This window comes from Rattus norvegicus, chromosome 9 (assembly GCF_036323735.1).
Source record: "Rattus norvegicus strain BN/NHsdMcwi chromosome 9, GRCr8, whole genome shotgun sequence".
In the NCBI taxonomy this organism is placed as follows: domain Eukaryota; kingdom Metazoa; phylum Chordata; class Mammalia; order Rodentia; family Muridae; genus Rattus; species Rattus norvegicus.
Window position 1 is genome coordinate 67,725,549 of NC_086027.1, and position 17,660 is coordinate 67,743,208.

General features: G+C 43.3%; 1 protein-coding gene across 18 annotated transcripts in view; it reads left to right on the forward strand.

Moving 5' to 3' along the window:
* Cflar (CASP8 and FADD-like apoptosis regulator) overlaps window positions 1–17,660 on the forward strand; it is a 67,725-nt gene that overhangs the window by 46,047 nt on the left and 4,018 nt on the right. For 9 of the 18 annotated variants that reach the window (XM_063266581.1, XM_039082962.2, XM_039082957.2 and 6 more), the window contains one exon: window positions 618–4,418. In XM_063266581.1, the coding sequence (XP_063122651.1) occupies window positions 618–756 (139 nt within the window). In that variant the 3' untranslated portion in view covers window positions 757–4,418. 18 annotated transcript variants of the gene reach the window in all.

Here is a 17,660-nt window from a genome sequence, read left to right on the forward strand (position 1 = left end):
AGGGCTCAGTGCTGGCCTGGTTTCAGACATGGTCCCACTGGTGGCCTTGGTTTTCACAGGTAACGCTCCCTCATTACGAAGGGTGACGGTGTGGCTGAGTTATCCATCAAATGCTCTCATTCCAAGGACTCAGATGCTGCAGAGCTCTCTCCCTCCTCAGCGGTGGCTCAGCAGGATGTGTGGGGGCTGGGAGGGATGCAGCGTTCCAGAGTAGATGCTCGGGGGACCAGGGGCGCCTTCATAGACTTCCTCTCTTTGCATGGGGTATCCAGGTGGCTTATCGGCTAGCTGGTGTGTGTTCTCAGAATAAAATCCCACTGGCCACCCGGCCAGAGTGCGGCCAAGCTGTTTGGATTATTTGTTTAGCAACTTACGGAGCATTTGAAAGGTATGAGTTTCAGAAGACTTTCACACCCGCTGGCTGATTCTATCTTTTTTTTTTTTTTTTTTGGTTCTTTTTTTTGGAGCTGGGGACCGAACCCAGGGCCTTGTGCTTCCTAGGCAAGCGCTCTACCACTGAGCTAAATCCCCAACCCCGGCTGATTCTATCTTAAGGACAATCTGTCTCCTCTTGGGTGTTTGCATGCCATTCAACCGTGCCTTTCTCTTCCCTCTAGGAAGCGCTCACTCGTGGATCTCCATGTTGAACTCATGGACAAAGTGTATGCCTGGAACAGTAATGTTCCTTCCAAGGAGAAATACTACCTCAGTCTGCAGCACACTCTGAGGAAGAAACTCATCCTGTCTCACACATGAAAACCCAAAGCCTTCGGAGTTCTCGGTGTAGCATCCAAGGTGGCCTGGAGCTGGCAAGCCTCCTGATTGCCTGGGAGCAATCCAAAGAATCAGGTGCTGCCCTTGAAGGTTCCGGCTGCTTCTAGTTCTGGTGTGAGTCCTGCTTTCCAGTTCCCCTGTGCACAAGCAGAATCCATACACTGCTGCTGCCATGAGCGTCTCACTCCAGCCACCATGCCTTTACCACTCTGACGAACTGAATCCTCCAACACTGTGAGGCACAGCAAACTTCCCCCTTACCTTCCTTAGTCAGATGTTTCGCCACAGTGTGGAGAGCAGACTTAAACCTACTGGTTTTGGAGATTTATATCAAACTATATTAAGTTATTGTATGTGATAGTGTATGGCTCCAGATTTGAACAGTGGCACTGACTGTAATTTGAGACTTACCTAAGTTCATCAGGTAACTGGGTAAATTGTCTCTATGGCTGAAATGTGCATATCTAATCATTTAGTAAGTTATTAGCTCATTAAGTTATTATAAGTACCCATTGCCTTAGCAATGCTGTATCATTGCTCCTGGACTTTCACATTTGCCTCCTATTTCTGTAACTTAGCTCCACATCCATATTCTTTCTCCACAGAAACAAATTCCATCATGTATGTTTAACATTCATAGTATAATGCTTTGTAACACACATAGATAGAAAAATAGTTACCCATGAGCACGGGAGAGCTGGCCCTGACTCTCGCCAGCTATGTGATGGTTGGGTGAAGTAGAACTGGCTCTGCCCCTTGAAGGTTGTAGCGCTTAGGAGAGTAGCTCGCTCCTTGCCTGGGCAGCACAGTAGAGCCAGCCCCAAGAGCACAACAGTGAGTGGGAGAGCTCGCCCTGGCTGGCTCGGGAACAGGAGAACAGGTGAGCTGACCAACTCAGATACCATCCAGAGCTTTGAGTTGGCCTACCCTGGCCAGCATCCGCGTCATCTGCTGGAGCATGTGAAGGGGCAGGTCCTGCAGAAGCAAAGCTTCATGACACAGGGCAACAATAGGCTATCTGAGAGGAGTCCCGGGGAGGGCCAGTACTGAGTGCAGCAGAAGCCAGAGGCCTCCACCAGGCCAGTGATTCACTGTAATGAACATTCGTAAGGAAAGCTGTGCGGACTCATGGGTGTGCTGTGGGACTCACGGTGACACACGGGGGCTTTTATGCACAGAGATGTTTTCATTTTTATTTGTATTTTTTGTTTTCTTTGGCAGGGACAGATTGCTAGAGCAGAGAGTGGGTATGGAGGGCTGGAGAGAAGAATGGGATTGGGGTGCATGATGAAGAATTCACAAAGAATCAAAAGGGGTTGGGGATTTAGCTCAGTGGTAGAGCGCTTGCCTAGCAACCTCAAGGCCCTGGGTTCAGTCCCCAGCTCCGAAAAGAAGAAAAAAAAAAAAAAAAAAAGAAAGAAAAAAAAAAAGAAAGGTGCATCACAAAGAATCAAAAACCTAAAAAGAAAGGAAAAGTGAATAGTTGCATAGTGAAACAGATTAACTTTATTTATAATTTCATAGCTAGCTTTTTTTAAATAACAGGAGCAGTTAGAACTTATTTATTTATTAAATACTTTTGGCATAAGATTTCAATATTCATAGAAAAATCCTGTCATACCAGTACTAGGATAGGCCAAAGGACCACATGCTCTGAGCCAGTCTAGGTGTGTAAACACAAAGGTGTGTGTGTGTTTGTGTGAGAGAGGACCGAGAAATTCTATCACATCCAATACAATATAATTTTGTTAGCTGCTATAAAACATGGTTAATTTACTTCTGTGTACTTTCGAGTAACCAAATAATATAGTCTTTATCTGTATTTAAGAATAGTAGTCAAGCCCCACCCCCTGAGGTTTGGGGATCTGTTCCAAAGAGGAGGCAGAAAGACCGTAAGAGTCAGAGGTTGTGGATGACTCCAAGGAGCAGCAGCATCCAGACACAACAGGACCCATGCACAGTGGACGCACAGAGACTCAAACCAGAGTCCCAGCACTGAGAAAGGGGTTAGGAAGTTGTGGCCCATGAGCACATGGGAACCAGGAATGTTCAACACTCAGGTCTGCCTCTTCGAGGGGAGAGACATATGACCTGCTTCTGCCCAGAAGGCAGGAACAATGTGAGTCATAGCTGGTGGTGTCCACACTATCTGTATGGCCAGGCCATGCCGCCTCCCTCAGACTCATGTTTATCTCTGTCAGTCGGCAGTCTGTCTTCCCTGCCACCGTCATGGGGACCACTTTTACCCTGAGCCTGCTTCCTCAGTTAATCCAGGGAACCTGTCTGTGGGGAAGATGTTGCTTGTACTCTACGAGAGTCTCCATATGGCCATCTCTTAGGCTTTGTACACACAGGACTGATTAATCACCACCAGAAACTATTCTGACATTGTGCTGTGCTTAAGTATGCCTAAAATAAACCACCCGGTGTCAGACTCCAAAAGTTTGAACAAAAACTGTCCACTGAGTCTTGTTGAGTCGGACGTCCTTCCTGCCTTTCTTGGACCAACACCCTGTGGTTGAGGTGTTTGCAGAGACCCCCACAGAGAGGGACTTCGACTAAGAAGGCTGGTGCAATAGAGCTGCTGAGAAAGGGAAAGCAGTTTTCTCCGGCAGAGTCTTGCTGGGCACGTCCACTGTGCGCCAGGGTAGGCCTCACGCCCAGGAGGAGTTGGCTAACATAAAATGGACTCTGTATGTGTGTCTTTTTATTGATTTTCTTTTTTTCTTTTTTCTTTTTTGGTTTGTTTGTTTGCTTTGCTTATCAACTTTTTGCTTTTCTGAGGGAGAGAACATGAAGTTGCATGAGTGTGGTGGGGTAGTGCAGGAGGATCTGGGGAAAGCAGGAAGGGAGAAAAGAGCATCTCACAGGATTGTTTCAAGGATGAAGTGTGAGGCTCTTTACAGCCATTTTTGAGCTGTGCTCCTAATTAATTACATCATTACTTGTATCATTAGACCACATTATAAAGGGCTGTTTTGGAGGGACTGAATCAAACTTTGAAAAAAGTCGGTAGGATTGGGTAGGTTGTGAGAGAGAGGTGTAAGCTAAGGAAAGGAGCAGCCGGGAGGTGTACAGTGTGCTTTAGAAACCTTGACTTTTAGCTGGAACGGATGTGCACAGTGATGGGGGATAAGCGGGGAGGTGGATGTGGTCCTGAAGTGGAGAGCTCTGACAGCCCCACTTCTTTTTTTTTTTTTTTAACATTTGTAAAAACAATTTTAATGAAGTTATCTTACAAAAAGGAGATACCACCCTGACCAGACATCAAATGCTAACACATGGGTATACCCCAGCTTCATACATGTGTTACTTACTTTTGAGCTGTTGACCAGTAGGGTTCCATAAACTTCCAGGTATTACAGGCTGTTTCCAATACTCTTGGTTGATCTCTATAACTTAATGGTAAGCCTCTATTGCTAATATTACCACATATTTGAGTCATATAGCATGTCTCATCAGTACTTGCTAGACAGCCCCACTTCTTTAGCTAGTTGTAAATACCTCTGTAAGGTGTTTCTCCTGACTTTAACAGTGATCTTCTTTGTTCCTTTTGTACACAGAATTATGGTTTTGTTTTTCACTGACTGTGTTTTGTTAAAATATTTTAGACATATTAAAAGATAATTATGTACAAAAGACAATACCTGGTTTGAATAAGAAACTCATATGAATATTCAATATAGTTCTTTAAGCACTGATCTTATATATATTTATTAATTAACATGTGCTGGCATTTAAACACTGGTACCAGGTGTGCTGCTTGAGAGGTGTGGCTTCGCTAGAGGAAGTGTGTCCCTGCGGGCAGGCTTTGAGGTTTCAAAGACTTAATGCCATTCTGTTTGCTTTTTCTGCTTCACCTTTGCTCTTCAAGATATGAGCTCTCCTTTCCTTTGGCTTCCATGCATTTGCTGCACCATCACAGACAATGAGTTTCTGGTACCATGAGTGTGTAAACTGTCTCCTACACCGTAGTTGTGATGTTTTATCACAGCAATAAAAACAAACTAGTACAGCGATGCTATCTTCATTGTTACTTCTTCCCATTTCACAGATGAGGATGATGAGGCATCGTGGTGCTTGCCCAGAGTTATCCCACACTAGGGTCTGGACTTCGGCTGTAAAGAGAGTCAGGCCCATGAGACTTGGGTTCCACACGGTATTGTTGCTTGAACAATGTTCATATAGCAAATACTCATTGCTGATACTACATGGACGAGGACCCAAAACCCTTCTCACAGGAAACCAGTCAGAACATTCTAAAGTGGAGTAGGAACGGCAGAGCTGTGGCTGATAGTGCCTCTCTTTTCTGTTTCCTAAGTTTTTATCAGTACCTGTCCAGACATTTGTGGATGTTGCCTCCTGTACTAAAACCCAGGCTCTCCTTCTCCTCTAGGGCAGGGACCCTGTCTTCAGTGCTCCCCTGAGGAGGAACTGGCTATGAGACACCCTCTCCGACTCCCAACTGTTGAACTGTGTACCAGAGATCTCCGGCTGGCCCAGTGGGAGGGTTCAAGCGTAGGGGAGAGGGCAGGAGCAGGGAGAGGGAAGTTCCTCTGGTGTTGCTGCTGCTGCTGCTCTGAGATGCTGCACTGGCTTGCTGAGCCAAGCCAAGCCCACTGACTACACATGGGCTGACCAGGGCTCCAGCTGCATGTGTAGCAGAGGATGGTCTTGTTGGGCACTGATGGGAGGAGAAGCCCTTGGTCCTGCCAAGGCTGGATCCCCAGCGTTGGGGGGAGGCAGGAAGGGAGTGGATGGGGAGGTGAACACCCTTATAGAAGGAGGGGAGGGGGCTTACGTCTGGGAAACTGGGAAAAGGAATAACATTTAAAATGTAAATAAAAAATATCTAATAAAAAGGAAAAAATGTATATGTTAAAAAAAAAAAAAAGGAATGGGTCAATTTGCCTTCTTCTACATGCTGACCTCCAGTTGAACCAGCACCATATGTTGGAAAATGCTCTTTTTCCATTGGATGTTTTTAGCTCCTTTGTCAAAGATCAAGTGACCATTGGTGTGTGGGTTCATTTCTGGGTCTTCAGTTCTATTCCCATTGATCTACCTGCCTGTCTCTGTACCAATACCATGCAGTTTTGTTTTTTAATCTATTGCTCTGTTATACTGCTTGAGGTCAGGGGTGGTGATTCCCCCAGAAGTTCTTTTGTTGTTGAGAATAGTTTTTTTTCTATCCTGCTTTTTTTTTTTGTTATTCCAAATGAATATTGTTGTTGTTGTTGTTGTTTTTTTCTTTTTTCTTTTTTTTTTTTTTCGGAGCTGAGGACCGAACCCAGGGCCTTGCGCTTGCTAGGCAAGCGCTCTACCACTGAGCTAAACCCCCAACCCCATTCCAAATGAATTTGAAAATTGCTCTTTCTAAATTCTATGAAGAATTGAGTTGGAATTTTGATGGCGATTGCATTGAATCTGTAGATTGCTTTTGGCAAAATGGCCATTTTTACTATTAATCCTGCCAATCCATGAGCATGGGAGATCTTTGCATCTTCTGAGATTTCCATCTTCCTCAATTTATTTCTTCAGAGCCTTGAAGTTCTTGTCATACAAATCTTTCACTTGCTTTGTTAGAGTCATACCAAGGTGTTTTATATTATCTCTGACTATTGTGAAGGGTGTCATTTTCCTAATTTCTTTCTTAGCCTGCTTATTCTGTGAGTAGAGGAAGGCTACTGATTTGTTTGAGTTAAGTTTTTATCCAGCCACTTTGCTGAAGTTGTTTATTGGGTTTAGTAGTTCTCTGGTGGAATTTTTGGAGTCACTTAAGTATACTATTTTATCATCTGCAAATAGTGATATTTTGACTTTTTCCTTTCCAATTTGTATCCCTTTGATCTTTTTTTGTTGTCTAATTGCTCTGGCTAGGACTTCAAGAACTATATTGAATAAGTAGGAAGAGAGTGGACAGCCTTGTCTAGTCCCTGATTTTAGTGGGATTGCTTCACGTTTCTTTCCATTTAGCTTGATGTTGGCTACTGGTTTGCTGTATATGGCTTTTACTATGTTTAGGTATGGGCCTTGAATTCCTATTCTTTCCAGGACTTTTATCATGAAGTGGTATTGAATTTTGTCAAACGCTTTCTCAGCATTTAATGAGATGATCATGCGTTTTTTAGTTCGAGTTTGTTTATATAGTGGATTACATTGATGGATTTCCATTTACTGAACAATCCCTGCATCCCTGGGATGAAGCCTACTTGATCATGATGGATGATCATTTTGATGTGTTCTTGGATTCAGTTTTCAATAATTTTATTGAGTATTTTTGCATTGATATTCATGAGAGAAATTGGTCGGAAGTTCTCTTTCTTTGTAGGGTCTTTGTGTGGTTTATGTATAAGCATAATTGTAGTTCAAAGAAGGAATGGGGTAATTTTCCTTTTGTTTTTTATTTTGTAGAATAGTTTGAAGAGTATTGGTATTAGGTCTTCTTTGAAGGTCTGATAGAATTCTGCATTAAACCCATCTGGTTCTGGGCTTTTTTTGGTTGGGAGACTTTTAATGACTACTTCTATTTCTTTAGGAGTTATGGGATTATTTAGATGGTTTATATGATCCTAATTTAACCTTGGTATCTAATATCTGTATAGAAAATTATCCATTTCCTCCAGATTTTCCAGTTTTGTTGAATATAGGCTTTTGTGGTAAGGTCTGATAATTTTTTTTTAATTTTCTCAATTTCTGTTGTTATGTCTCCCTTTTCATTTCTGATTTTGTTAATTTGGATACTGTCTCTGTGTCCTCTGGTTAGTCTGGCTAAGGGTCTATCTTGTTGATTTTCTCAAAGAACCAGCTCCTGGTTTTCTTGATTCTTTGTATAGTTCTTTTTGTTTCTACTTGGTTGATTTCAGCTCTGAATTTGATTATTTCCTGCCCTTTACTCCTCTTGGGTATATTTGCTTCTTTTTTTCTTCTAGAGCTTTCAGGTGTGCTGTCAAGCTGTATGGTCTCTCTAGTTTCTTTTTGGAAGCACTCAGAGCTGTGAGTTTTCCTCTTAGCACTGCTTTCATCGTGTCCCATAAATTTGGATATGTTATGCCTTCATTTTCATTAAATTCTAAAAAGTGTTTAATTTTTTTCTTTATTTCTTCCTTGACCAAGTTGTCATTGAGTAGAGTGTTGTTCAGCTTTCATGTATATGTGGACTATCTGTTGTTGTTGCTATTGAAGACCAGCCTTAGTCCATGGTGATCTGATAGGATGTATGGAATTATTTCAATCTTCTTGTATCTGTTGGGGCCTGTTTTGTGACCAATTATATGATCAATTTTGGAGAAGGTACCATGAGGTGCTGAGAAAAATGTATATTCTTTTGTTTTGGATGAAATGTTCTGTAGACATCTGTGAAATGCATTTGGTTCATAACTTCTGTTAGTGTTTCTGTTTAGTTTCTGTTTCCATGATCTGTCAATTGATGAGAGTGAGGTGTTGAAGTCTTCCACTATTATCGTGTATGGTACAATGTATACTTTGAGCTTTAGTAAAGTTTCTTTTATGAATGTAGGCGCCCTTGAATTTGGAGCATAGATATTCAGAATTGAGAATTCATCCTGGTAGATTTTTCCTTTGATGAGTATGAAGTGTCCTTCCTTATCTTTTTTTATAGCTTTTGGTTGAAAATTGATTTTATTTGATATTAGAATGGCTACATCAAATTGTTTCTTGGGACCATTTGCTTGGAAAATTTTTTTCCAGCCTTTTACTCTGAGATAGTGTCTGTCTTTGTCACTGAGGTGCATTTCCTGTATTCAGCAAAATGCTGGGTCCTGTTTGTGTATGCAGTCTGTTAGTCTATGTCTTTTTATTGGGGAATTGATTCCATTGATGTTAAGAGCCATTAAAGAATAGTGATTGCATTTCCCGTTACTTTTGTTGTTAGAGTTGGATTTATATTTGTGTGGCTCTCTTCTTTTGGGTTTGTTGCAAGAAGATTACTTTCTTGCTTTTTCTAGAGTGTAGTTTTCCTCCTTGTATTGGAGTTTTCCATCCTTTGTAGGGCTAGATTTATGTAAATATATTGGGTAGATTTGGTTTTGTCATGGAATATTTTGGTTTCTGCATCTATGGTAATTGAGAGTTTTGCTGGATATCGTAGCCTGGGCTGGCATTTGTGTCCTCTTAGTGTCTGTGTGACATCTGCCCAGGATCTTCTGGCTTTCATAGTCTCTGGTGAGAAGTCTGGTGTGATTCTGATAGGTTTGCCTTCATATGTTACTTGACCTTTTCCCCTTTCTTTCTTTGTTTTGTGCATTTGATGTTTTGACTATTATGTGATGGGAGGAATTTCTTTTCTGATCCAATCTATTTGGAGTTCTGTAGGCTTCTTGTATGTTCATGGGCATCTCTTTCTTTAGGTCAGGGAAGTTTTCTTCTACAATATTGTTGAAGGTATTTACTGGCCCTGTAATTTGGGAATCTTCACTTTCTTCTATACCTATTATCCTTAGGTTTGGACTTCTCATTGTGTCCTGGATTTCCTGGATATTTTGGGTTAAGAACTTTTTGCTTTTTGCGTTTTCTTTGATGGCTGTGTCAATGTTTTCTATGGTATCTTCTTCTCCTGAGATTCTCTCTTCAATCTTTTTTTTCCCCCAGAGCTGAGGACTGAACCCAGGGCCTTGCGCTTGCTAGACAAGCGCTCTACCACTGAGCTAAATCACCAATCCCTCAGTCTTTTGTATTCTATTTGTGATGCTTGCATCTATGACTCCTGATATCTTTCCTAGGTTTTCTATCTCCAGGGTTGTCTCTCTTTGTGATTTCTTTATCATTTCTATTTCCATTTTTACATCCTGGATTGCTTTGTTCAATTCCTTCACCTCTTTGGTTGCGTTTTCCTGTAACTCTTTAAGGGATTTTTGTGTTTCCTCTTTAAGGACTTCTACTTGTTTACCGTGTTCTCCTGTATTCCTTTAAGGGAGTTATTTATGTCCTTCTTAAAGTCCTCTATCATCATCATGAGATGTGATTTTGAATCCAAATCTTGCTTTTTCAGGTGTGTTGGTGTATCCAGGACTTGCTGTGGTGGGAGAACTGGGTTCTGGCGATGCCAAGTAGTCTTGTTTTCTGTTGTTTAGGTTCCTGTGCTTGCCTCTTTTCATCTGGTTATCTCTGATGTTAGTTGGTTTTGCTGTCTTTGACTGGAGCCTGTCCCTCCAGTGTGTCTGTGAGCCTGTGATCTTAGGAATGAGAATTCTCCTGGGAGATCAGCTCTCTCTGGGCAGGTTTTGGGTCCAGAGGGCTGTGAACAGCCTTCGCTCTGGGTGCAGATGGAGACAGGAAGGATCCTGTCCTAGGCTGCTCCATGGTTCCTGTGTCCTGTGTGCTCCTGGCGGGTCCCTCTTTGGATAGTTAGTGGAGCAAAAGTGGGATCTTACCTGTGGGCTTAGGAGTGAGAGTGCTCCTGGGAGACCAGTTCTCTGCAGGCAGGATTTGGGTCTGGAGGGCTGTGGGACAGCCTTAGCTCTGGGTGCAGATGGAGACTGGAAGGATCTCGTTCTCCTATTCTAATGATTGTACATTGTTTCCAATTTTTGGCTACCATGTGTTGTATAAGAAATAATGTGGTTTTGTCTATATAATTATTCCCAAAGAAAAAATACTGAAGAGGGAATTGATCAGTCTAGGGATGTAAAACTAAACCTAGGAAAGATGCCAGGTGTGGTGGCTCCTGTCTGTAATCCTAGCTCTTGGAAGTGAAAGCAACAGGAGTGGGAGTTCAAGGTTATCCTCAGTTACAGAGCAAATTCCAGACCAACCTGAGCTGCACAAAACCCGCCTCAAACATGAGATTACATGCCTGTAATCCCAGCTCTGGGAGAAGCAGAGTCAGGAAGATTATGAGTCCAGCACCAGCCTGGACTACAAAATGTGATCTTGCTTCAGAAAAAAATACTCAATAAAATTATTTGAAAATTCAACAACACATTAATAAGATCACATGCTATGATCAAGTCTCCTTCCAGAAATGGCAAGATGGTTCAACACATGTAGACCACTCGGTCTAATATAGTACATAGCTAGACTCAAGGACAAAAATCATACAATCAACTTGAAAGATGCAGAAAAGGCATTTTAAAAAAGTCATTTCTTCTTGGTAGAAGAGCTGATGAAATTTAGGAACAGAAAGATTATACCTCAACATGAAAGCTATGTGCCACAAACTGATAGCTGACATCATCCTGAGTGGGGGAAGTGAGTGCATGTCCTCTAAGAGTGAGGTAAGGGTGTTGCCCTCTCTCCATCCTTATTAATATCCCATAGGTTACTTCCAATCTCAACTAGAGCAACAAGACACGGGAAAGAAATGAAATGCATTTTTTAAAGGAAAGATGGAGGAAAGTATTCCCATTTGTAGAAGTGAGCTTTCAGCTTTATATATTTTAATTAAAATATTATTATATCATTACCTCCCTTGTCTTTCCTCAGTTCCTAAAATATCTTTAAACTTGTGTAGCCAACTTTTCTCTGCATCCCACAAACGTGCATTATCTTTATTCCGAGGGCCTTTTCCATGTGGTCAGTCAGCTCCAGAAAGGCAGCGTTCGGTAAGTTCAGGAGCATGCCTGGGTCGGCCTCTGTTTCCATAGAGACCTCATCTCCTAATGTAATTGTCTCACGACTGTGCTTTAAATTGCACTTTGAATACCCAGGTCTCATCTGTTTATTCCATAACAGCCAAAAATGCTTTCAGTGATTCCGATGCTGCCAAAAACTGACTATGAATGCTTATTGGAAGCTCCACGGTGTCCAGGAAACAGACGCTGGTGCTGTGTCTTAGTTAGGGCTATTAATGGCGAAACACCATGATCAGAAGCAGCTTGGGGGTGAAAGGGTTTGTTTGACTTACAAATCCTGAGCCACAAGTCAAACTGGGTGAGAAGCTGGAGGCAGGAGCTGAAGCAGAGGCCATGAGGGGTGCTGTTTACCAGTGTGGTCTCATGGCTTGCTCAGCCTGCTTTCTTTACTTTCTTCTGTTTCTAAAGAGTTATTTGTTTTTATGTTCATTGATGTTTCGTCTGCCTGCATGTATGTGAGGGTGCCAGATCTTCTGGAGCTGAAGTTTCAGACAGTTGTGAGCTGCCATGGGAACTGAACCAGGGTCCTCTGGAAGAACAACCAGTGCTCTTAACCACCAGCCATCTCTCCAGCCCCAACCTGCTTTCTTTTACCACCCAGAACCACCAGCCTATGGCACCGCCCTACAATAGGGTGGGCCACCGTCCTATATCACTAATTAAGAAAATGTCCTACATGCCTTACACGCCTGCCTACAGCCCAATCCTTTGTTTGTTTGTTTGTTTGTTTGATTGATTGATTGAGTCTCCAAGTCAGGGTTTCTCTGTGTAGCCCTGGCCATCCTGTAACTCAGTCTTGTAGACCAGGCTGACTTCGAACTCAGAGATCCATTTACCTCTCTCCACTATGATTAAAGACATAAGCCACTGTTGTGTTCGTTTCTCGAGCATCCATAGACCAACAAGAGTCAACTGCAATGCAGTGTGCGTAAGGTTCTTTATTTAAGCTTGACCTTGAGCCACCCGGCATCATGACGCAGCAGAATGGGAGGGCAAGACCCCCGGCCCAGTTTCAAGCAAGCATTAGTAGAGGCAAGCAAACTGGCAAGGGGGTATTCAGCCTGGCACACATCTGATTGGGGGGCTGTTATGGAATTTGTTCCCCTTTAAAATGATTGGCTGGTGCTGGGAGCCAAACCATGAACTTTCATAAGTAGATATCTTTAGGTGCAACTGTAACTCTGCTTTCCTCCTGATTGGTGGTTGTTAGGGAATGACCTGGAGACCAGCGCTAGGTGCAGGCCTGACAGTTAACTCAAGTTCAACCTCAGGGCAAATTTTTAAAAATGGAGCCTGAACCCAAGATAGAATTGGTTTTGTCCTTCACCACCACGTCTACAGCCCCATCTTACAGGGTTGATTTCTCAGCTGAAGTCCCTCCTCTCACATGACTATAGCTTGTCTCAAGTTGACATAAACTAGCAAGCCCCAGCTGTAAAAGCCAGGAAACAATCTGCCAGTTCTGAGGGAATTTAAACTTAGAGCAAGATGTTCTCCACCAGAAGCATCTTCTGGTTTGAACTTAACGTCACTGAGGTAGGTATCCACCCATAGACGTTTATCCCAACCACAGCTCCTATCTCTAGAATAAGCCAGTGAGGGGAAGAAGCCTGAGGCTCGAAGAGTCATCTTAAACTCCACGGCCTCTGCTTCAGCTCTTGCCTCTAAGTTCCTGCCTTTGAGTTCCTACCCTGACTTCCCTAAGATAAGGTGAATAACTTGAGAGTGGTTAAGAGGAAATAAGCGCTTTCCTCCTCAAGTTGCTTTTGGTCATGGTCTTTTACTACAGCACTAGAAACAAAGACAACAAGTGGAGGCTCAAGAGCTCTCTGAAGAACCCTGGGAAAGCCAGGGTGGTGAGCAGCTAGGTCTGTAGGCTGAGGAAGGTACTCAAGGAAGAAAGGAAGAATGGGAATACTTTTGCCAAACTCACCAATGCTGGGCACTGACCTGGACAAACAGGAAGTGAAGAGAGAGGGAGGAGGAGGGAGGGAGAGAGGGGGGGGGAGGAAGGGAGGGAGAGAGAGGGGGGGGAGGGAGGGAGAGAGAGAGAGACAGAGGAGAGGGGGGAAGGAAGGGAGAGAGAGGGAGGGGGAGGGAGAGAGACACAGAGAGACACAGAGAGAGACAGAGAGACAGAGAGACAGAGGAGAGGAGAGGAGGGGGGAGGGAAGGAGGAAGGGAGGGAGGAGAGAGAGAGAGAGAGAGAGAGAGAGAGAGAGAGAGAGAGAGAGAGAGAGAGACGGGGGGGGGGGGGGAGCCCTCTACAGACAAAGCTTAAAATTGTGCCAGGCTTCAAGGAAGGTCGTCTACAGCTGCATGTCAGGAGGCCTCCTGGGCCCTAGGACTGTCAAGAATGTGCCTCCCCACAGCCCCCAGCCCCCCATCGTAAACTTACCAAAAACATTGTGATACTTTCTTTTTTGTAACTTGATTGTGTGATTTTAAAGCATGAACTTTGTAGGATATAATGTTGTGTTACAATGTAAAAAGCTTAGGCACACCTGCTAGCTACACTGTCACAAAACAAGGCCAAAGAAAAGTGACTTAGAAGCAGAGAAGCAGCATATTGACACTAGAGGGTATACTTTTTGTCTCTTTTGTTTGTTTGTTTGGTTTTCCAGACAGGGTTTCTCCTGTGTACCTCAGGCTGTCCTGGCACTCACTATGTAGACCAGGATGCCCCTGCCTCTCAAGTGCTGGTATTAAAGGTGTGACCACTGTGAAGTCCGAATTGAACCTCTACCAGGACCTCTTGAATTCGACTCATGGAGACAATGATTGATGCAGTAGCAAGAGTACTGCATCATCCGACTAGCTGGGGTCATCTCACGTCTAGGCAAGACAACCCTGAGCAGATTTTAACAGGGGATTATATACCTTGCAAACAATTGGGGCAGAATTCAAACAATTGGGGCAGAATCTGCACAATGGTGTCTAGGCAGGGTACTGTGCACATTTGGTGGAGCGAAACAACTTTCTTTCAGATTGGACTCAGTGTACTGTTCAAGACTTTCCCAAGTGGAGTTCGGTTGGAAGCCACAGGTAGCTATGTGTGACAGTGTGGCTTGCAGCTAGCTGTTCCAGAAACTAAACCAGCTTTTTTTTTTCTTCCTGGATGGGAGGGGTCCTTGTGCTCAGAGGTTTGTGGTGTGAATTTTCCCACTGGCCCTAGATTGACCCCAACTCTGGTTCTTTCACTGCCAATGCCCAGATCTGACCTTTATTTTATAGATGAAAGTTTCAACTCCCCCCTCGCCCCCCTACACGTACAGATTTGTCTATACGTGTGTTACTCTGAGCACTAGCAGCTGTTTAGGAATTTCTCTTATGTCGACCAGTTGATTTTCATAAGCCTCACGTGCAGAAATATCAACACAAATGACATTTTTCAAACAATAAAATAATAAATGACAAGACACCGCAAGTCGGGCACTAAGAAACAATTGCCTAACTCAGTGTGATTGAGCCAGTGTGACTCAGACCTGGAGACTGAGCTCCTTAGGAAGCTGGGGTAGAGGAAGGTATTCTCCATTGGAGTGTTGGTGACTTCCACAAAGGTTTGGAGGAGGGTGAATCACGTGCCTTGAGCAGTTGACTTCCAGTCCACATTGTGTCTGGATTGGCCAGAAGCTTGGCTAAAAACCAAGCTTCCTGCCTCCCTTCCTTGTTCTGGTGGCAGCAGGAAAAGGCTGCCTCCTAGTTGCCGGAAGGGAAGGAATTAATGTCTACAGAACATGCTTTGTGTAAAATGTTATGAGCAGGGGGTTGGGGATTTAGCTCAGTGGTAGAGCACTTGCCTAGCAAGCGCAAGGCCCTGGGTTCGGTCCCCAGCTCCGAAAAAAAAAAAAAAAAAAAGAAAAGAAAAGAAAAAAGAAAAAAAGAAAAAAAATGTTATAAGCAAACATCATGTTCACTGGCTTACTTCCTGTGGCTTACTTCACATTCAAAGACTGAGTCTCCAAGAAGCAAAGGAAGATGCCTGAGTTCTCAGTGAGAGGCAGATCCCTCTGAGATGAAAGACCAAGCTCGTCCCAGGATAGAAAGGCAGGGAGAATCTTTGGGGACATGAGAAGGGAGGGGAGCCCCTTACCTTGGCATCTGGTTAAAGTTAAATGCCAGCAAAGAAGCAAGAATACCAGGACAGTTAGTAACTACTTCAGGCCCCTCTCCCATCCCATCTGTGAGCCTATAATTTTCTGGGCCTCTCAGTAGAAACCAGTTACAGAAAAAGACATGTGTACGACTCTTATAGTTCCTGGCTTAGCCCTTTCAGACTTTACTTCTACACAAGGCACTTCTGGAGACATCCTAAAATATCACTAATTGAAACAGAAAGAAAAGACAAGGTTGAGGAAAAGGCTTCATGGCTAAGAGGACTTGCTGTGAGGGCAAGAGAACTTAAATTCAAATTCCTTAGCACCCACGTAAGAGCAGGGTGTGGCCATGCGTGCCTGTAACCCCAGAGATTGACGGAAGAGACGGTTGGCTCGCTAGAGCTTTATGGCAAGCCAGCCTGGCCAAAAGGTGGGCACCATGTCAGTGAGGGACCCCATCTCACTTCTTCCTCTGTGTGAACACCTACACATTGCTACTTTGTTTCTTGATTTCTTGTTTTAGCCTATGAATTATTTACAAGTGTGCTACTTAGTTTGCAAATAGTTGGAAGGTTTTTCTTTACATTTACCTGTTGTAGCAAATTCCTGGCTACTTACACCTGGATCACGTCTTTGGCAGAATCGGGGGTATTTGACACCAGTGGTTTTTGTGAATTTTGTGCCGTTTGTGACAAATACCTAATAATTCCACAAGAGGGAGGCAAGGCAACATGAACAGAAGATGTTCGAGTCTAAAAGAGGGGAGAGGGAAACTGGAAAGGTTGTTGGGTTGAAATTCAAAGAAGTTGATGTAAAACTCTACAGGTTTTTTTTTTTTTTTTTTTTTTTTTTTGTTCTTTTTTTTTTTTTTTCTTTTTCCGGAGCTGGGGACTGAGGCTTCCTAGGCAAGTGCTCTACCACTGAGCTAAATCCCCAACCCCCTACAGTTTTTATCATACAGTATATTTTATACTTTTTGTTTTGCTTTGTTTTTAAGACTGGGTTTCTCTGTATGCTCCTGGCTATCCTGGAACTTGCTCTATGACCAGGATAGTTTGACCCAGGATGAGCTTGAGGTTTGAATGCCTCTACTTCCTGAGTGCTGGGGTTAAAGGTGCACAGCGTCACCACTCTCCTATTTTATACTCTTTAATCTACTGGATTTTACACAAACACACAAGCAATATCTATGCACGTGTAAAGTGACAGCTGTTGAATTATGTAGTCTTATTGGGGGCCTTTAAACCAATTTTTGGTAATTTTATTTTTACATACATAAGTGTTTTGTTTGCACATATCTTGGTTCACCCCATGCATGCCTGAGTCCAGAAAGAGGTCAGCAGAAGGTACTGGGTCCCTTGGAACTGCAGATATGGAAGGTTGTGTGCCAGCAGATGGGTGTAAGCCTCCTCCCTGGTCTGGGTTTTGGCATTTAAAGATGACTTCTGGTGAATATGCGTTTGGATAATAATCAGAAAAATTCGTTTATTTTCAGAAAAATATTTGTTTATTATAAAGGATGTTAGAAGGGAAGAGAAGGTTGGGATGCATGAGGCGGTGTGCCATGTCCTCTTGGAGGGGCCACCTCTAGAAAGTCTACATAGTCTACTGTTCAGGTCTTCTCCAAATGTGTGTGAGTGTGTGTGTAAATATGTCTCTGTGTATATGTGTATGTGTGTGTATGTGTGTGAATGTGTGTCTGAATGTGTCTGTGTATGAGTGTGTGTGAATGTGTCTGTAACTGTGTGTGTATGTGTTTGTGAGTGTGAATGTGTCTGTGTATGAGTGTGTGTGTGAATGTGTCTGTAACTGTGTGTATGAGTATGTGTTTGTGAGTGTGAATGTGTTTGTGTATGAGTGTTTATGAATGTGTCTGTATCTCTGTGTGTATGAGTGTGTGTGTGTGAGAAAGAGTGTGTGAATGTGTCTGAATATGAGCATGTGTGTGAAGTGTCTGTGTATGCATGCGTATGTGTGAATGTGCCTGTCTCTCCCTTCCTCTCTCTGTCTCTGTCTGTCTGTCTGTCTGTCTGTCTCTCTCTCTCTGTGTGTGTGTGTGTGTGTGTGTGTGTGTGTGTGTGTGTGTGTGTGTGTGAATTCCAGAGGCAATGTTGGGTGTCTTTCTCTATAGCACTCCATTTACTCTCTGAGAGGTCTCTTACTGAGCCTAGAGTAGACTGGAGTTCAGTGTGAGCTC